The 21,970-nt window shown below is 36.2% G+C and overlaps 1 protein-coding gene across 1 annotated transcript; it reads left to right on the forward strand.

The window, feature by feature from the left end:
• The first annotated feature begins 5,871 nt into the window (after positions 1 to 5,871).
• On the forward strand, positions 5,872 to 21,183 carry LOC142344918 (glycylpeptide N-tetradecanoyltransferase 1-like). The gene is made up of 6 exons (XM_075396991.1): positions 5,872 to 6,359; positions 6,714 to 6,978; positions 9,387 to 9,568; positions 12,158 to 12,494; positions 19,600 to 19,851; positions 20,226 to 21,183. Exons 1-6 carry the CDS (start codon positions 5,971 to 5,973, stop codon positions 20,244 to 20,246), a joined length of 1,446 nt encoding a protein of 481 aa, XP_075253106.1. The 5' UTR covers positions 5,872 to 5,970; the 3' UTR covers positions 20,247 to 21,183.
• The last annotated feature ends 787 nt before the right edge of the window (positions 21,184 to 21,970 follow it).

The following is a 21,970-nucleotide window of genomic DNA, read 5'->3' on the forward strand; positions in this document are numbered from 1 at the left end:
CGCAGCAATAACTAGGAGCGTCTTAATAAGTTTAAAGTGGGTATCTCTTATCGAAGCTAAGCTGTGCTTGGGGTTTTTGTTCTAGAACATACCCCCTCTCCTCCTCTCACAGCTTACTGGGCTTATATATATTTTTAACCTACTCACCCTTTGTCGTAAATATACTACCACAATGTGAATGGGGTGTAATGAGAAGGCTCGCATTTTACTGGCTGAATACTAAATGTCATATTGTTATACCTAACTTACTCTAGGCTATCATCTGCTTTTGCCTCGTGTTTGTTCGAGAGGATTGTTAACTGTTTTAATTTGCTTTTATATTTGTAGCACATTTTATTCAATTTTTCGAGTTCGTTTTGAAGCAAAAGTTCCTTAAGGGACCAAAAAGTTTCCAAGGATTTCAGTTTAAATGGAGTTTGTGGAGTTAACTGAGAAACTAGACTTGTTTTTTGCCATTGATTGTGACGGTCTACAGGAAGCGTTGTCTGTTTCCACGCACGTGATGTGCTATTTAGTTGACAGCTGTTCATCTATCTCAATTGGAGGATTAATGTTCAGTACCGACTCTACAGGTGTTTCGGTTGTAAGTGAAGAAGACGTTGAGAAAACAGGTCCAATGAAACCAATCAAGAGTAAGCGAACAAAAGCCACGCCAGTCAATAAACAGCCTGCAAAATTGCGCAAGAGCGAAAAAAATGTTGACATTGGTCAACGTAAAGATATTCAAACTGCACTGACCGATTTGAACCTATTACCAGAATTTGACTTCGCGGACCGTGCCTGCTCAATGTGCAGTTACGTCGCTAAAGCTAAAGGAAGTTTGAGAATTCACTATCAGTTGAAGCATTTTGGGGGTGCGGGTCTAATTCAAGATTGTAAGTTGTGTCCAGCAAAGGTGAAAACGAAAGGTGGTATTAAGAAACATTATATGAGGAAACACGATCTTCCTGAACACACCGCAATCAAATATACCTGGAGCGATAATTAACAGACGATCTTAGAAGAATTACCCACGGGAAAAGATGAAGCATTGTTAAGTACTGTTTCAATGATTGGCAGAATTGAATGAGATCTAATTGTCAATTGCGTACCTTAGTGAACATGCTTTCTCCCCTATGATTCTAGCGTGGATTAGATAGAGTAATCATTTAGTTGTAAAAAAAGATAACATGTGTATCTTGCCGAGACAAAATGAATGTTAGAATTTGTCATTTGAAAATCAGAAAAAAATAATGTAGAAACAAGATTGCAGTAAGCATTGTCAAAAATCAAAAACCTTGATGCTATAATATTAAACCGTTGGTCCATAGATAAAAAAGTATTATACCTTGTTTTATTAGATTTGAGCGAAAGAAGGACGGTGCCGGTTGTCCATTGAGTCTCTCATTTGTTGCTGTAGAGTTTCTCGCATTATACTTTGAACGTTTGGAGTCTGGAAGCCGGTCTGGCTCATGTTCCTTTCAGCTCACTGGAATGAGTTCCTGCTTTTCCATTTATCTGGTTCAACCTGATTTCAAAGATTATTTTGAAGTAGTTTAATTTTAGATTTCCTTTGCAACTTTTGTGCATAGACCCCGAGTTGATGCGCTATTTTAAATTTTCTCAATTTGTTTACTTTCAACTGAATCTCAATTTTGTTCGTTTTGCTAGTCAGCCGCATTTTTGCATCCTCCTGCCATCGTTTGGGAAGCCAGATCAGGCCGTTTTGATTAGTACTCGAACCTAATATATTCGTAGATATTCCAAATCAAGGGCCCATGTTACAGAAAACAGATTTAAAAAATCCTCCCCTGACAAGGTGGTCGGTCAACGCGGGGGTAGCAAGTCAACTCCTATTTATAACAACATATAACGACAATTAAAATAAAATAGAAAAAGAATTAAGTTCAATAAAATGGCACACGTTTTATTGATTAAATATGTTATTCGATAAAAAACAATAGAATACAATTAAATATAGGTAAAAACTAATCAACGTATAAATTTTAAACTTTTCCAGTGTGATCACGGATTTAAAACGAATTAAAACGTTCCTCTGATAGAATGTCGTCGCATAGTTATACACTAGCGATCGGTTTTTGAGGGATTTGCATCCCCAGGCATAGGTCACAGCTTCGAATGATTGCAAAACTGACAGTTGTTTATATAATTAATGGCGTCTACGATCTCCCCGTCGTTTTTCGAGGCGAGCTGTTTCATTACACGCGAAGAAGACGCCTCCTATGTATGCGAAGATTATCCGAGAGGAACTACTTTGTTCGACCTCTACTACTCTCTCTGGGCTCATGTATTTGCCTCTTCATTTTCGTGGTAGCTCAATATTTCATTGACATCCCTTGGGCATGACGTTGCTCGCGGTTGAAAGTTTTGATATCGAAGGACCTCCACCCAATCTTTCCCCCAACAAACTAGTTGCTTTATTATCCATCCAGCCTGGCCTCACCAGTAAATTTTTCCCCCAAGTGTTCCGTAGGAGCGACTGAAACTCGATTTGAACATCATAGTAAATTTTATCGAAGAGTTGGGCGATAGTATACCTGGGCGATAATTTGACTCCACAGTGAGAAACCACTGGTAAATTTTTTGTTGTTCGCCCAAAACGGACCCCGGCTTCGTAAGAACCGCCATAATTAGAGAATCTGATATTGATTCTGATGAAACTGCGGACCAGCATGACATACAAGAAGACCGCCCAGAATATAACCCATTTGTTGATTATAAAGCGATGGAATCAGACTCTTAATTAACAAAAATAAAGCCCTGTTTTTGTACTTGTTTAATTCTCTTATCTATAACAATTCTATTCTATGTGTTGTAACGTTTAAGTTCAATTTTAATTCAAATCTACCTTGCTAGTTTTTGCCACAAAAAAGCAAGGCAAGTTGAAAGTACACAATCTAGAAGTGCTTTCCAATTGCTCGAAATATATATATATATATATATATATATATATATATATACCAACAAAAAGCGTTCCAGACATATAAATGTAGCGCAACTACCACTTTCTCAACATAAAAGATCAGGGATCTCCCTCTACCAAAAGACTCTCGAAGAATCTCCCCCGATCTTCCCGTGTGTATATCATATCGCTAACTTATAAACGTATAGATTATAAACGTCTCTTCAGTGTAATTACGAATGTAAAACCGCACTAAAGCAATCCCTCTGACAGAGTTGCCTCGCATGAGTTATCATCCACTAGCGATCGGTTTTTGAGATATTTGCATCCCCAAGGCACATGACGCAGCTTTGCATGAGCGCAAAACTGGCAGCCGTTTGTATATATTTAATGGCATCTCTATCTCTTCCAAGCGAGTTGTTTTATTACACCTTCTGTGCATGCGATCTACTTTGTTCGACCTCTACCACTATCTGCTCATGTATTAGCCCCTTGCTTTTTCCGTGGAAGCTGAATATTTATTGACATCATTGGGCATGACTTTTTTCAGGGGTTGAAAATTTTGACATCAAAGAATGTCTTTCCAAATCTGATCTCCCAAAACCTATATGCTTTGCATCCAGCTTTGGTCTAATCATTCGACGAACATCATAACAAACTTCGAGGAGTTTGCGCGAAAGTATAACTTATTGCATCCTGGTTGTTGTGAGTATACACATCTTTTGGGCAGTGAAGTGCGTTTGCAACTGTAAATTTGACTCCACTGGGACAAATCGCCGATAAATCGTTTGGTCTTTGCCCAAAACGGATGCATAAACCATCCCTGAACTCTGATTAGGATCGATCAAAACAGTATTTTCGAAGCGGTACCATTTGGTACCAAGTGCCATATGAAAAACATCTTGCCTGAGAGGCACGAGTCTTTAAGCTAAATTTGGCATTGATTACGAAATTATTAGGCAGACTGCTTTCCTGTACGTGTACTTTTCTGCTATTAATTTAAAAGCATTTTTTGCTTATAATCAAGCACTCGATAATTCGCCTCACCAGGTGTTTTGGATTTAGAATACTCTGTGTACATCACTAACTACTTTCTTAAGGTATCTGCTGTCTTTTCGTGACTCGCTGTTTCTTCGAGGGCTTGTTATTTTGGGTTTTTCTCAAAGTTTTTTGGACTGCTTGAGGTCACATTTCGCCAGCTGCTCCCGATTAATCCAAAATAGAGTCGCGATTCTGATTTCACAGACAGATGAAGTTGGTTCAGGTCGTTGTTTAAGTTATTGTTCTTTGTTTCGATAAAAAATCAGTTGCTTGAATGAATGCGTCATTAACAGCGGGCTGAGAGTCCCCCCCACGGAGCTCGCAACGCTTCAATATAGACAATGGATTCAATTCGTTTTTTTAACTTAGAATAATCAGTTCAGATACTCGGTAGGCTTTCGTATTTTTGTGTGGTTTTTATGTGCTGTTAATAACGCCGTGCCGAATCGCAAACTTTTCTGTTCAATGGCACCACTTTTGTTAGGGTAAAATTGCAATATCTTTTGTTCGATAGTCTTTCCTTTATTAATTGCTCTTGAACGAATTTCATAGCAATTACTGTAAACGTGTTGGTCTTTTTTATGCAAATTTTTCGCTTGACCATTTTGCGATTTTCTTCAGAACATTTTTTGACTTCTCAAGTGACTTTTTCATGCTTTCGTTCTTCATTTTTGAGTAATCTCTGTTGCTCTCACTCCAAAGCGCATTAGTGCATTTGGGTATGGATCGGGAGGGCAGTGGCTCGAATCTCGGCGGGGTCAAATGTTTTTCTACTCGCCTGTCGTGCGATAGCAATTCTTCCAACATTAGTCGGTTTATGTTTGAGCCTGAATCCACCACGGTGATAAAAGCTGTACCATATAAGAGGATATCGTATTTCCCAGTGAACTTTCTCCGATTTTATAAACTATGTGATAAACCAGCTGATTAATTCGTCTCTAATAGGAGGCTACCCAAGTCCAGTATTCCCGTGTGGTAATTCACTACACAATCATTAAATTTTGAAGGAATAAAAATTTCGTTGGCTCGTTCTTTCTTTTGACGTTGAATTTGAGCATTGGACAGGCATCTTTTATAGACTATTGATTGGTGTTCAGTCTGTTGTACATGCGGACAAAGTGCATGCTATCACTTAAACTCGAAATTTTTCTTAGTTTTTCGGGCTCGATATAAAATATCTTTATTTTATATTAAACATTAATAGACAGATCTCAAAACGATGTTCTCCGTGTTTATCAAGATTTAAACAGGGATTAAAAACAAACTGAACTTTGGATGAAAAGTTAGGTTTACACGGATGAGGGACGGGTTAAAAATTCATTAAAATGTCTGAAAATTGGCAGAAAATTTACTGCAATTTTTCTTCTCAAAAAACGCAATTTTTTCGGATTTCTACTATTTGGAGACATTGTTTTTCAAAGATACTCTAAAAAAACGCTAGTTGTAAATGATTGAATTTTGACCAAAATTTTTGGATAAAAAATTAGGCTAAATGGCCTGAAATTGGAGAGAAATTGGGTAAAAAAAAGCAAAATTATTAAAAAATATACCTTTGGTGTGAAGACGCAGAGAGCTTAAAATTGATACCACATCTGATAGCCTGGGATGCCCTCAAAAGAACGAAAAAAGTGGAGGAAAGCATAAAATTTCTCACACTTTTTTCAAAAAATGTGGGAACAATAAACACCCCACGTAAATAAACCAACATATATTTGATTTTCGGTTGTGATAATTTGCTTGGTTGTGATAGTTTTAGTGGGGGTTTATGTCCGTTGGGTATTTTTCCTCTGGTGTTTTTTCCCACCTAAATTACGCGAGTTTTTCCGAAATTGGTGTACTATACATACATTAAATAACCGGTTAAAAAAATTATCCGAAATTTCTCGTTTGCTGCATGGAACACCAAAATAAATCAGCCGTGTTGATCCAATTGAACTGTTGATACTTTTTTCAGAGCTGCAATGCAGTAGTTTGTCATAACAAAGCGCTGCCTGTTGAACAAATATAAAAGGAGCGAAAAGACCGACATGGAAGGTGCCAAGGGGAAAAAGAAGAAAGGCAAGTCAAAGGGAGAAGACGATGTGAAGGAAAACGGGAGCGTTCCAGCAGCTGCCGGTGAACAAAATGGCCAGAGCGTACCCGGGGATGTTGTGCGCATGGAGGCAATGGAAATCAAGCCCCCCGAAGTTGTCGAAGTAGACCCCACTTGTATACAGCCTGGCGGCGAGTGTTGTGTGAGAAAGATGAAATTGATGCAGATTGCGGACAAAGGTACAGACAAGGTCAAGTCAGAAGAAGAGGCTAAGAATAAGAATTATGCATTCTGGAGTACACAGCCGGTACCACAGATTGGAACGAGTATCGATCCGAACGAAATTGGACCGATTGAGGCTGACAAATCAATTGAAGATATCAGGTATCTGTTCCTTAACTCCTGAGAAAAAAGTTTTTTTTTTCGTTCTCATAATGTGAATCAACAAATGCACATTTTCGCTCTAATAGCAATTTGTATAGCCTATTAAGAGACGAGTCTAGCCATTAGAATTGAACTACAGAACAAGGATTTAATAAAATACGATACCATTAGCATAGAAACTGTACAGGTACAAGGATTTAATAAAATACGATACCATTAGCATAGAAACTGTACAGGTATAAGGATTAAATAAAATACGAATGCTTAAAAACCAAAAAGTGAGACCTCAGATTTGTTCTCTAAATCTTATTATTTGGGTACACAATACATAGAAGGAAACAGTTCCAATTTCAGAGCCGAACCTTATTCTCTGCCTTCTGGCTTCTTCTGGGACACCCTGGACCTGGGTGTTGAATCGATACTAGAAGAGGTGTACAAACTTTTAACAGAGAACTACGTGGAAGATGATGATAACATGTTTCGCTTCAACTATTCTCCAGAGTTCCTCCTCTGGGCTCTCCGTCCCCCCGAGTTCCAGCCCAACTGGCATGTTGGGGTGCGAACAGCCAGCAGCAAGAAACTTGTCGGTTTTATTTCGGGGGTGCCAGCTACGATACAGGTTGCTATAATGGCTACATTTACTGACTATTAAAATCAGACTTCAAGAATTTAACGCCTGCAGTTATCATTGGATTTGAAAATTTGAATTTTATGTTGTAAGATGAACTGCTGTCGAAAATTTCAACATACGCGACTCAATATAAAGTGCTGCCTGTTTTGTCTTCACAGTCTACTTGACAAGACACCAGGAGAGAGAATTAGTACAAGTTTGCTCTCGATTTAAGTAAAGATTACAGACCATGTTCATTTAGCAGCGAGAAAACGTAATTGTAATTCTCATGAGTAAAATGTGAAATAGGAGTGAATGTTTGCATTTATAACTAGAACGCGAAAACTTTAATGTAAAAAATACTGACGAAATATTGCAAGTGTAGTTCACAAACGTGTAAGTGTTGTACACAGCCCCCCCCCCCCCCCGAAGAGCACCTTTTGAGCTATGTACAACAATGTTGTAAAGTAGACTGTAATGTTGCGGCGTCTTCGGGAGAGACGAAGAGGTTTTCAAAAATGTGGATTGACCCATGCCGTGGGGCAAACCGGATGATAAAGACTTAAAAAATCTAATCTAGAATGTTTTCGTGTACTTTTATAAAAACAAATTGTGGCGTCTTTTTTACTATGAAAATAATCGGCTTGAAAAATAATCCTTTTAACGTGTTCATAAGATCAGAAAAAAAATTTTTTTGATTAGAATTTGCGATGTTAAAGTTTTTCTTTGCTGTTTATTGCTATCATGGTTCAAAGAAAGGTGACTCCGAGGTTTTGCATTGCAAACATGATTGTAGTGAATTTCATAGGACAGTCAGGATACAAACTTTGGAAATTGGCCTTTTAATCAGAACTCCTTGAATATTTTTTGCACTCATCGAAAAACTCAATAATTGTGTATTTTTTGCCAAGCTTACTTGCATGATGTTCAATTAGCAATTCTTTGTTTTAAATTTTGGAACAATAGCTGATGATAACATTTTCGGAAAGATTATGAAAAGGGAATTTAATTACTTTTAAAGGCGCTATTTGCAAAAGTTTTACACTAAGCAAAAGAAATTTAAGAGTTCTGAGCGTTGGGTTTTGCAATAGTGGAGCAAACCCGACCTGCAAGTAGTTAAAAAAACAAAAACTATGAAAATAATAAAGCAAAATGTGGCAATTTTTTTTGTCAATTCTTTTTTAATTACTCCCGAACGAAATTTAAAGCAATTATTGAACACGTGTGTGTCTTTTTCATGCAAAATTTTTGCTGGACCGTTTTCTTCTACAGTCTTTCGATTTCACTTCTCGAGTGATTTTTCATGCTTGACTTATTAATTTTTTGTGTGATTTCAATTGCGAGCATTCAGAAATTAAGTCTGTTGCTAAAATAAAACTGGTTGTGAGTGAAGACCGTTTATAGCCCGTTTAGTTTAGTAATGTCTGTCCAGGACTCCCTTCGCAGGTTGGAATCCCTCCCTATTCAGGTTTTTTATTATAAAAGTATCTCTGGCCTTTGCCACCTTCTAAATTTAGTGCCTCGCCAATCGTTTGAGAGCAATTTTTCCGACGTTAGTCAGCTTATGTTTTTAACATCAACTTGTGTACATTAACTGAGATTAGATAATTTTATCTGTATGTTTTGACCAGGTAATTTTCTTTCAAGTTGGCCTCCAGTGGCTGACACGAGTGGTTTACTAAAAGTCAAATAAAAAGCGGGTCAACTTGTGATCTATTTTTAATAGCCGCCGCCAGCCTCTCAACTGCTATTATTTGTGCTCTCCTTTTTAAAAAATTTCTAGCGTTTCAAATCGTAAAAGTGAGGCAGAACTGTAGTGACTTTTTAAAACTAAATTCTGTTTTGCTTCAAACTAAGTTTGAAGCAATTATTGTAAACGTGTTTGTAAGGGAAGATTTATGCTGACCGTTTTCTTGTAGAACTTTCTTTAAATTTCACTTCTTCAGTGACTTTTTCACTCTTGGCGTTATTTTTTTAATGATTTGAATTGCACGCATTCTGAAATTAAGTATGTTGCTAAAATTAAACCGATTGTGAGCGATGGACGTATAGAGCGTACGGGTTAATTTTACCGACTCAAGTTGTTATTTTAATGCTTTTAACAAACAATTCTGTTTGATGGAACTGCATTCTTTTTAATGTATCTGTAAAAATTCTTAGCCCTTATCAGTGATTTGGTGTAATATTTTAAAAGCTTAGCTGACATTTGGTGCATAAATTTGCTTTTGATTACTTACTATATACCAATACGGTAACCCCTCTTTAGTTCTGTGAATGTAATTTCAGGTCTTTTTTTTTAAAAAAAGTGCCTCCCCCAATTAGTTTTTGTGGCAGTTGAAAAGAACTCATCTGTAAGCGACTTGGTGAGGAAATTGATATGAAATTGATATCAATTTCAAACAATTGTATGTTCACAGGTGCACGGGAAGGTTCAAAAGATGGCCGAGATAAATTTTCTGTGTGTGCATAAGAAGTTGAGGGCGAAGAGGGTGACACCAGTTCTGATCAGAGAGATCACACGCAGAGTGAACAGACTGGGCATCTTCCAGGCAGTGTACACCGCAGGCGTCTTCCTCCCCACCCCTTTCGCCACTGGGCGGTATGTTTTGCTTTTCACCCCTGGTCATTTGTCTGACCGCTCATATTTTATTTTTATCTTCTACCTCCAAAGTTTTCACCCCACTTTTTGGAACGGAAAAGAGCCGCCAAATCAAATATTTTGGGTATTAATTCCTGAAGTAGTTACCCGAACCCTACGTATCCCTTATTTTGAAAGATCATTTGAAGTTAATTGATTGGGATTAAAACTAATATTTTTAACGAGTTATTTTTTAAAAGGTAATGTATATAACTGCTCATAAGTTGCTATGAGGTCATAAATAATCCTGGAGGAGGCGAAAAGTAGCTAATCGCAATTGTTAAGTATAGATTCGAAGCTATAAGCTGAGCGGAGCTATATTGCGGTGCTCTTGGTTTTTTACAATTCAAAGAATCTGAATTGTATTGAGGCGCTCTCTTTTTTACGAATCGAAGAGGAGTATTTTTGATCGGTAATTTTGTTGGAGTGTATTTGAAACAGAAAGTCAAATGAGTGAAAAATTTTTAAGGTGAAGCTGAAGAGGAGAGTAGTTTTTGTTCATGTCGATAATTTGTGGGAGGGAGGGAAGGATTTGGAGGGAGGGAGGGAGGGAGGGAGGGAGGGAGGGAGGGAGGGAGGGAGGGAGGGGGCGAGAGAAAGAGAGAGAGAGAGAGAGAGAGAGAGAGCGAGCGAGCGAAAAAGTACGCGTGAAAAAATTTTCACTGAGCGAGCGGAAATTTTTGATCACATGCCGATTTTTGAAAGCAGTTTTTATTGCCCTAACTCCGTTTTCAGTCAAAGGTGTTCAGCTCAATTATAAAAACTTGTAATAGTACGATTGAAAGCTTTTTTGACTATCTCAAGCGAATTTTACACTTTGGTGTCAATTTTTAGCTATTTTTACTTGTTCCCTAAGTTTTCCTTGTTTTAAGCTTTTTCACCAATTTTTCTGTTCAATTTTTATAGCATTTGAGTTGTTTGGTGGTTGAAATCAGTTCTTCTAGCACTTTTGGTTGTCTTCAATTTCATTAGTATTAACTTTGAATTGCTTTTGTTAAAGAAAATTGACGGTCTGTCTGTTTTTTAAGTTTTTGCTGTCGTTTTTTTGGCCATATATCTTAGATGAATTCTATAGGTGTTGTTACACTGAAGTTACACTTGAAAGCTAGACAGGTCTCGTAAACTGAAATAAGTTATACAAATTTCTAACTTTTTGATGTTTTTCTCTACGTTTTTAACTTTGTTATTTAGAATTTTGCTGCAACGTATTGGTCGGATGACTGATCCAGCTTCAAATTTAATTAGAAGTTCACCATATATTGTTCCGGAGGATGCTTTTTTTCCGTTTCAGAGAGATTTGTTCTGATTTTTATAGAGAATATTGTTTTTTCTTTTTTCCTTTGCTATCAATTTTCCCTTTGCTCGGTTTTTCTTTATGAACCTTTTCATTTGTTTTCAGTTGATATTATGTTGTTCCGAACTACCTGTATTTCTTTATTACCAAATTTCACATGTCGCAACTTGATGTTAATTTTATCAGATGCTTTTTGTTTTTGTCATTTTGTTTTCATGTTTTTTTTTCAAGATATTTATTGTAATCAAGTAGGAGGTGCTTCAGGTCAGTGAGGATTATCTGATTTCTCTGCGTTTCCAGAATTCTTCCGTCCGTGTTTTTAAGATCTATTCACACATTTTTGTAATTTTTGAATTCAAATTGAAGCCATGGTTTTGGTCACGCCGAAACAGGAAGTGGAGCAAAATAGCGACTGATTTTCTGGCGTGAAATTTTTCAATCGAACTTTAAGTAGAGTGAAAATGGTGTATGAACAAAAATTCGATTTCTCGCTACTGGTTTTTTGTTCACATGCGGCTTTTGCGCTTTGATTTTTAACTGTTTTCTCGATTTTTTGATTGGATCTTTTCTAATTGGTTTTCCCAATCCAGTCATAGCCATTTCCAGGTCTAGGTTTTTGTTGTTTAGTCAATGAAAGTTCTTTGAATTGTAGGTCAGGACTTGTCCTGTTACGTTCTTTTTCGTCATCGGACGCTTTTTGGTTTTACATTTGTTCACACAGCAAAGCTAATAAAAGTCAATTTTTCTGAATGACTTCTTTCTCTCACGGCGTTTGCGCGCGTGATGCCATTTCTTCTTTAGCCATCGTTTTAAGCTCATTTGCTTGAATAGATTTTGATCATATGTGACGTACCTCACTCAATAAAATGACTTATGCACTTTAAAACTTAAGTTTAATTTGAATGAGTTTAAACTTAAAGGAACTCATATGTGTAATAAAGGTACCTAATGAAAAGTATTCTGCGCAATGACTTTTAACAAGCTTTATTAATTTATCGCTGAATTTATCGCTGTTTTTTACATAGTTTTTTGAGCCGTGTCGATAACTTTTTCAACTTTATCTGTATCTGTTTCTATCTCGATTATACGGCACGCAAGTATTCTTTTGCAGCTATTCCGGTATATGTTTAAAATGGGAAGCACACGCAGTCAGCCCATAATGTCTACCATCAACTATAGCTGGAATAGGATGAAAGAAGGGGTTCTATCGGCCTCAAGTTGTTCTCCCTTTGAAGAAAAATGATGACTCCGTTTAGATATTACCACCGTTCTCTGAACCCAAAGAAGCTAGTGGAAACAGGGTTTAGTGGGCTACGAAAGAACCAGACGTTACAGCGTATGCAGAAACTTTACAAACTTCCCTCAGAAACAAAGACGTCGAATCTGCGAAAACTTGAGAAGAAAGACATCCCTGCATTGACGACCTTACTCAACAACTATCTGGCTCAGTTTGCAGTGTCGCCTGTGTTCACCCAAGAGGAGGCACAGCACTGGTTCTCTCCTGTTGACAATGTCCTCTTCTGCTATGTCGTCGAGGACCCAAAAAGTGGCAATCTTACAGACATGATTAGCTTTTACAGTCTCCCGTCACAAGTTAGTCAAACTTATTCTCGGAAGCGGAGAGGATCGGAGCTCTTTTTGGACTTGTATTAGGTTTTTTAACAATTGACGTTGTCTTTTTTAACGTCTCGAAAAGGAGTATTGGTGGAGCGCCTGTTTTCGTGGATCGATAATATTGTTGAAGTGTTCTTGAAACAGCTAAAAGAGTTTAACTGGCATAGCTTTGTTGAAATTGAAATTGTTCACGCCGGGGAAAAATGGCCAGATGAGGGGAGAGATAGCCTTGCCTGGATGCCAGATTTTTTGTGCCAAATTCTCATTCGCTGGTAACTGCGAAGTGTTTGTCGAGGTTGCTATTATGACTTAGGGAGGAGTATTAAACCTACGTGAAAATTGTGATTTTGAAATAACCACCGTGGAAAATAGTTATTAATAGCCGCACAGCGATAGCTGGGGCTATTATTGGCCTTCTCTTGTTTTTACAATTCAAAGAATTTGAATTGTATTGGGGCGCTGTCTTTTTACGACTCGAAGAGTAGTATTGGAGAAGTCCTTTTTTTAATCAATTTTTGTAGTGAATTTTGAAGTGGGAAATCAAACGCGTGAAAAAATTTGGAGTGATTTTCGTGCTGAACAAAAGTGAAGAGCGGAGCGAAAATAGAGTGGTTTTTGTTCACACCGCTGTTTTTGAGAGAGCGAGAAATTGATGTGTGAAAAATTTTTTCTAAGCGAGCGAAATTTTTTTGTTCACGTGCGGCTTTTAAAAGCAGTTTTTTGCAACTTTTGATGGTTATGAGGTTTGATTATGATATTGTATCAGTTTTAGGTTTGTTTTGATAGGAATTGAAGGTTTGAGGTAGTTAATTTGATTTTTAATGCTAATTTGGAGGTTTTTGATCAGTTTTGCTGATTTTTAGACGAAATTCAACGATTTTTTACCTGTTTTTTTTTTGTTTTACTGCTTAAGTGGGATTTGAATAGAAGCTTGTTACTTAAGGAATTGTCAGATACCAATTGACTAAAGTTTTGTTGGTATAAATATTTTTTTTCTAAAGAAAAATAACCAAAAAATTGAGAAATTTTAAACCATTTTTCGCAGTTTTTCTTTTTTTAATCTTACACAAGTGTCTTACCCACCCTTTTATAACTTGCCCATTGTTTTGCGAGTTTTTCATTGCTCTAATTGCATAGGAACCTTATTCGGCTTTATGTTTCCTTGTACTATTAAAAAAATCGTTTAGTTTTTATAGTTTTTTTGTTGAATTTGTTTTTGAATGCCGTTTCTATTCCTTAATTTTTTATGGCATTTGTGGAGGTTTAGGGTTCACAATAGTTGTTCTAGTTGTTTAGTAATAAGTGTGGGCAGTTTTGGATATGAATCATTTTTTTTTGTTGAGAAATATGACAAAAAATGGCGAAAATTGGAACTATTTTTCTTAATTTTTTTTCTTTGCAGTTTTTCGGGTTTTTTTGTTTTTTGAGACAAGCTTCTTAGACTATTATGACTTGTCTATTGTTTTGCGAGCATCTGGATGCCCTATTGGCTGAAAAGAATTTTTCTTTGGATTTATATGCTTTTGTAATTAAGAAATTTACTAACTTTTTCCAGTTTTTTAGTGAAAGTTGTTTTTAAGAGCTTTTTTTTCATAATTTGGCCTCATAAAAGTATTTTTAAAACATTCACTTAAGTGGTTTTAGTAAGTACTAGTTGTTTTGATGAAACAATTTTGGCAGAGATTGTTATTTCGGGATCTCAAGTTATGACAAAATTTGATCAGATTTTTTTTATCATATTTTAACAGATTTTATTTTTTTTACTTTTTTGTTTTATGGTTTGGTTTCGAGAAAATCATAAATTAGTGGAGGCAAGTTTTTTCTGATGAGTAGTTGGATGGCGGTTAAATAGATTTTCACTTCGAGTCGTTTCCGGAATTCTTCCGGCTATGTTTTTTTTAAGATCTGTTCACACATTTTTATGATTTTTGAAGTCGAATTTGAGTAGTGATTTTGGTCACGCGAAACAGGAAATGGAGCGAAAAAGCGAGTGCTTTTCCGGCGTGAATTTTTTTCGCTGTAATTTTAAAGTAGAGTGCGAAAATGGTGTTTGAACAGAAATTCGGTTTCTCGGTAGTGGTTTTTCGTTCACATGCGGCAATTTCACTCTGATTTTCTGTTTTTTCGATTTTTTGGATCGAATTTCTTTGTAAATGGTTTTCCCAATCCATTCACAGCTCATTCTAGGCCTAGTTTTTTGTTTGAATTAAGTTTTCATTTCTCGCTAGTGATTTTTTTGTTCACGTGCGGCATTTTGTCATTGATTTTTTTTCCCTTTTTTTTATCTGATTTTTTTTTAAATTGTTTTCTCAATTCACTCATAGTCCATTCTAGGTCTAGTTTTTCTGTTTAGTCAAGGAAAATTCTTTGAATTGTACGTCAGGACTTGTCCTGCTAGGTTTTTTTGTTTCGTCGTCAGGATTTTTGACGTCACAACCACTTCAAGTCTGCTTTTTGTTCATTCGTTCATGCAATTTCAACTGAAGTGCGTGCTTGATGTCATTTTTCGTTCTCAGCGGAGCTAGTTTTTGTGTTCATTCGCGTTAATAATTTTTTGGTCACACTTGACTTACCTCACTCTCAAAAATGACTTTCTCACTTTGAAATTGAATTTTATTTACTTTAATTCAAAGAGATAAGGTCAAATGGGCGTATGTCACTCTAAATGAAGATTATTTGAGAGCAGCTAATAGAGGCAGCAAAAACTTATACTGATTTATATTCAAATTATAAAATATCAGCCTTCAATGAAAAGACGAATTTTTTGGGTGTTTTTTTTACCGTTTTTTGTCACTGCAGATCTACAAAGCAATTGCAGCTATTTTCTGGCAATCTGCCAGCTATGTTTGAACGCTTTTGAGTTTATCTGGTGTTCAACTCGGTCTCTCCGTTTCAATGATTGAAAAATTTGCATAAACAAGTTCCATTTGTTAAATTTATTTTGCTCCTTTAATGTATGTTATCACCTATAATACCGTCATTTCAAGTCCTGAAATGAACGAATTCCCCACAGGCCAAAGTCAGTATTTCAATTGCGTTTGTCCGACGTTACTTGGTCATGGTTTTCTATCACGTTATTGATCCTTCGATCTGTTTTGATTTTATAAAGATTGCTTCTGAAACGGCTGCGCTCCCACTTATTACCAGGAAAGCTTTACACCGTCCAGGTCGTTTCAGTGGATTCAAATCTGTCCGGATAATACGTTTTTGCTGTTACTTTTTGTGAAGTGCATTATCCGCTATACTGTAGGTTACCGTTCCCTTACTTGGGACTCTTTTAATCCCGATAACTAATCGTTCAGCTTTGCTGTTCTTAACAAATTTCTTTCGCTACGAAATCAAAATAATTTGAGTTTGAAACCATCAGAATTTGCTTTTGTTTTTTAATTAACTACTCCGCTGGTCTGTGGTTAAATATAGCTTTACGTTTCTTTGTAATGCTGTTCTTACTCTACTTTTGTGTTTGCATGAATGCGTTTGTTATTTAATAAGCTTGGATCCAACAGCATCCTTTGTTGGAAAATAAAATAGTTTGTTTTAAGTTGAGGTTTTTGAAGTCATAGACAATTGGAAGTTGGTTTTCGATTTTATCAAGTCTGCTTTTTGTGTATCTTTTTTCAAGCTGTTTTAAATTCTATCACAGCAAATCTCTTACAATTTGGCATTTACGCTCGTTAACAAAAATCTATTTTCAAAGAGCTTTCCCCGTAACTTTTTGATCGTCGACCGTTATGAATTTATCTGAATCGACTGAAAATTGATAGACTCCTGATTAATTTCAACTTTTAGGGAAGTGAAATGAATACTCTCGTAGAAAATCAAGAGAATTCGCAAGATTCCTGTAATAGGCAATAAGTTTGAGCCCGATCTGTATTATGTTCGAGCTTTTTTTCATAATTTGGCCCCAAGTATTTTTAAAACATTCACTTGAGTGGTTTTAGTAAGTACTTGTTGTTTTGATGAAGTAATTTTGGCAGAGATAGTTATTTCGGGATCTCAAGTTATGACAAAATTTGATCAGATTTTTTTATCATAATTTAACAGATTTGATTTTTACTTTTTTGTTTTATGGTTTGGTTTCGAGAAAATCATAAATTACTGGAGGCAAGTTTTTTCTGATGAGTAGTTGGATGGCAGTTAAATAGATTTTCAGTTCGAGTCGTTTCCGGAATTCTTCCGGCTATGTTTTTTTAAGATCTGTTCACACATTTTCATGATTTTTGAAGTCAAATTGGAGTGGTGATTTTGGTCACGCGAAACAGGAAATGGAGCGAAAAAGCGAGTGGTTTTGCGGCGTGAATTTTTTTCGCTGTAATTTTAAAGTAGAGTGCGAAAATGGTGTTTGAACAAAAATTCGGTTTCTCGGCAGTGGTTTTTCGTTCACATGCGGCAATTTCACTCTGATTTTCTGTTTTTTTTTTTCGATTTTTTGGATCGGATTTCTTTCTAAATGGTTTTCCCAATCCATTCACAGCTCATTCTAGGCCTAGTTTTTTGTTTGAATTAAATTTTCTTTTCTCGCTAGTGGTTCTCGTGCAGCATTTTGACAATGATTTTTTGTTTTATCTGATTTTTTAAAATGGTTTTCTCAGTTCACTCATAGTCCATTCTAGGTCTATTTTTCCTGTTTAGTCAATGAAAATTCTTTGAATTGTACGTCAGGACTTGTCCTGCTAGGTTTTTTTGTTTCGTCGTCAGGATTTTTGACGTCACAACCACTTCAAGTCTGCTTTTTGTTCATTCGTTCATGCAATTTCAACTGAAGTGCGTGCTTGATGTCATTTTTCGTTCTCAGCGGAGCTAGTTTTTGTGTTCATTCGCGTTAATAATTTTTTGGTCACACTTGACTTACCTCACTCTCAAAAATGACTTTCTCACTTTGAAACTGAATTTTATTTACTTTAATTCAAAGAGATAAGGTCAAATGGGCGTGTGTCACTCTAAATGAAGATTATTTGAGAGCAGCTAATAGAGGCAGCAAAAATTTATACTGATTTTTAATCAAGTTATAACATATTAGCCTTCAATGAAAAGACGAATTTTTTGGTCTTTCTTTTTACTGTTTTTTGGGACTGCAGATCTACGAAGCAATTGCGGCTATTTTCTGGCAATCTGCCAGCTATGTTTGAACGCTTTTGAATTAACCTGGTGTTCAACTCGGTCTCTCCGTTTCAATGATTGAAAAATTTGCATCAACAAGTTTCATTTTTTAAATTTATTTTGCTCTTTTAATGTATGTTATCACCTATAATACCGTCATTTCAAGTCCTTAAATGAACGAATTCCCCACAGGCCAAAGTCAGTATTTCAAGTGCGTTTGTCCGACGTTACTTGGTTATGGTTTTCTATCACGTTATTGATCCTTCGATCTGTTTTGATTTTGCAAAGATTGCTTCTGAAACGGCTGCGCTCCCACTTATTACCAGGAAAGCTTTACACCGACCAGGTCGTTTCAGTGGATTCAAATCTGTCCGGATATTACGTTTTTGCTGTTACTTTTTGTGAAGTGCATTATCCGCTATACTGTAGATTACCGTTCCTTTACTTGGGACTCGTTTAATCCCAATAACTAATCGTTCAGCTTTGCTGTTCTTAACAAATTTCTTTTGCTACGAATATCAAAATAATTTGAGGTTGAAACAATCAGAATTTGCTCAAGTTTTTTATTAACTACTCCGCTGGTCTGTGGTTAAATATAGCTTTACATTTCTTTGTAATGCTGTTCTTACTCTACTTTTGTGTTTTTTATTTAATAAGCTTGGATCCAACAGCATCCTTTGTTGGAAAATAAAATAGTTTGTTTTAAGTTGAGGTTTTTGAAGTCATAGACAATTGGAAGTTGGTTTTCGATTTTATCAAGTCTGCTTTTTGTGTATCTTTTTTCAAGCTGTTTTAAATTCTATCACAGCAATTCTCTTACAATTTGGCATTTACGCTCGTTAACAAAAATCTATTTTCAAAGAGCTTTCCCCGTAACTTTTTGATAGTCGACCGTTATGAATTTATCTGAATCGACTGAAAATTGATAGAATCCTGATTAATTTCAACTTTTAGGGAAGTGAAATGAATACTCTCGTAGAAAATCAGAAAGTTCTGCAGTTTCCTGTAATCGGCAATAAGTTTGAGCCCGATCTGTATTGTTCAACTTGATTAAAAATCATTTTCATTTCTCAATACAAGTTGATGACTGCCTTTTCAAGTCGTACTATATTACTTTCACTGAGTATGGAAAACCTGCAGTTTCTGTATGAGTATTCATTTCACCTTTCTAAAATTTAGATCAATCAGAATTCAATCCATATGCAGTCAGTTCATATTGCATTCGAAACAATTGGCTGTCAGAAGATTAATAAAAAATGCTTATTTAAAGCAATTGTTTAAAGCAATTGTTTCTCCTGCGGTCATTTGATGAGATTTTTTGCCTAACGGTCTCATGCTTCTAACGTTTCGTCCTCATAAACGGGGTAAACAGGTAAAGCCCGGAGGGCATTAAGTGGCTGAGAAGCTCTCTTAGAGCCTTACGACTGACCAGTCCCTAAGTATGCGATTCACCGAAACTGCATTCAAGGTTCTTGACCTGAAGAGTTTGACGCCCTCAGTCAACCCCCCCCCCCCCCCCCCCCAGTTCGGCCATAATTTGGTAGGTTGTGATTGATTCATATCATTTCCATAGGCAGCTGAGGCATCAATCTCATTTAAATTAACCGGATAATTGCCTGTGTCTTTTGAGTTTGGTCTTCTTAATTATCTCAGCAATTAATTCTAATTTTCCTGATTTTGACTTTTTCGGCTAATTTTTACGTCGGATAATATTTTGGACTTAACGTCGAGGTTATAGAATACGTAGACGTTGTAGGTTGCGGATTAGCATAATGAAATGCCGAGTTATGTCATGATTTTTTTGCAACAAGTAAATTAAAATTAACCATATGATTAAATATACTTGAAACGAAAAATACTTCAAATCATTCAAGCAAAATAATATTAAACATCAATCAATTTTTTTAAAGAATCACATAAATTTTTCTTCCGATTGTTTTCTTCCTAAAATAAAAATAACTTTTGATTATTTGCATTGTGATAGGTGATGAACAATCCGAAGTACAAAGAAATCAGAGCCGCCTACTCGTTCTACAACGTACATACTGAAACGCCCCTCACCCAAATCATGAACGACGCTCTTATCCTCGCCAAGCAGGATAGCTTCGACGTCTTCAACTGCCTCAACATAATGACAAACGCTAGCTTCGTTGACGAACTGAAGTTCGGAGTGGGCGATGGCAATTTACACTACTATTTCTACAACTTCATGTGCCCCAAAATGTCTCACGAACAGGTTCGCCATATTAGGTCTTATAACGTTTTTTTTTGCGTTTTTACCCTTGGTAACGCTTGGGTGTCTTTATTGTGCCAAATAGTATTAAATAGAGGCAAATTTGCAGATGACATTTGAGAACATTTTTTCTATGTTCATAGAATCTGTAAAGAAGAGAATTGTAAAGTTTTGTCATTTTTTCGTTATTGATTTGAGTGAAATCAAATTTTTTCCCGGCTAACGGCGATTTTCCCGGTCGTGTTCTTGCTTTTCACGGAACTGTAATAATTTTAGGAATCATGTTAAATACTTCTCAGATAATAAGTCTTTTCCACAATACGGAAATTTAAAAATTCGTCAATTCACCTTGTAGAAGTTGCTTCCGTTTTGTTTAGGTGGGACTGGTGTTGCAATAGAGTCAGTGCTGTGGACTGTTCGCATAACTCAGTTCTCTGAACAAATCCTGGCCAACTGAATAAAAATGAGCTCCCTTGTCAATCAAGTGAAAAAACAACAACCTGCTATTTACTTTTTGTTCAAAATTTAATTAAGATCCCTCATATTTCCTTAATAATTTGCAAAGTAAATTTTGTTGTTCTCTCTTAATAAATAATGACTAGTAAAGCTTCGGGTAGTCTATCGACACGATTCAAGATTATTCCAACACGAAAGAGAAATGTCGGTTGAAGCGAGAAAAAGATCCTAAATTTTTTCGTAACTGGACACTTCGAATTGGCGTATCGATTCTTGAAATAAATATTTAAGAAATTGAGATGTGGCTCGCGATTCGTATGAAAATAACCGGAGAACCCTTCAGATTTAGTTTTAAAATTTGTTTTAAAAATGCTGTACAAATGTTGTGATAGACTATTGAATGGAAAATGACACGGCGATCACCGAATTGGCCGACAAGGGGATTAGCCGTTAACCAATCAGATTTGTCGACCAATCAGAAAAAAGTTATCGATTAATTTTCTCACTTTTCTCACCCACTGTCGCAATGCATTTGATAAATGTTTAGATGTGAGTGATGATTTAAAATACGCGGTTGCGTGATCAATTTATTATCCCTACCATCATTTGATACATTCTCTGTGTGATGGACTACCCTAATTTAAAGTAAGCTGGAAGGTGACGTCATTTTGTGACGTCATTTGAGTCGTTTTGTTTCCTTCCATGCTGCTGTACTCCTTTTCTCTGCGACTTTAATTTCCATTTACCACCTCCTCCTTCTCCAGCAGTCTTCGTGTTGGTGTCAGTCGTGTCCTCTGAGAGCTGTTATATTCTAATATTAAATCAAATGAAAGTGCTATGTAAATATTATCCTGCTAACAATTAATTTTTCAAATTCAACTTTACTTTGGAACTCCCGGAAAGGCCATATTATTATTTTGATGTCTTCATCTAACTGTCAGATGAATAAATTGCTATCCCGACAAAGTTAAATGCCGGAGTTAGGCTTGGAATCAGCGATTATTGATTGGTCCCGAATAAAGTTTAAAGCAATATTGTAGACGTGAGTTCGCTTTTTGTGCAAAAGTTTTGTTTGACCGTTTTTGCAATTATGTTCAAATATATTCTTTTGGTTTCACTTCTCGAGTGACTTCTCACGCTTGACTTCTTGATTTTCGCGTGATTTGATGTGCTCTTATTAAACGCTCTCAAACGAAGTTTAGCAATTATTTTATACCTGCTGGTCTGTATGTGGTACGCAGTTTGTAGCAATTATATTAGTCCTGTCGGTCTTTTTAATGCGATTTTTCGCTTGACCGATTTTTCCTCTTACCCTTTTTGAATTTTCGTCCTCTAAAACGTGGCTACTGACGAGCAACCGATCGCTAAAAACACTCAATTTTAATTTTTTTCAAGCTGTTTGAAAATTCTTGTCATATTTTGAGTTTTTCAGCCCTAGGTGTCAAGGAACCTCCTCTAGGGTTTTACAATAAGTTACTGCGTAGTTTCTAGTGGTAGTGGAGTGGTTTCATTATTTTAACATCACGAATTTTAGCATTTTTTGACAAAACGTGCAAATTTTTTCAAGTTTGGCTTTTTTCATTATTCACGTCTTTCCAGACACAGGGGCCAGAAAACGTCCTTAAGGGTTTGATAATAAATTACTGAAAAAAAAATTATTTACCAT

This window comes from Convolutriloba macropyga, chromosome 8 (assembly GCF_964194025.1).
Source record: "Convolutriloba macropyga chromosome 8, txConMacr16.3, whole genome shotgun sequence".
Taxonomy (NCBI): domain Eukaryota; kingdom Metazoa; phylum Xenacoelomorpha; order Acoela; family Convolutidae; genus Convolutriloba; species Convolutriloba macropyga.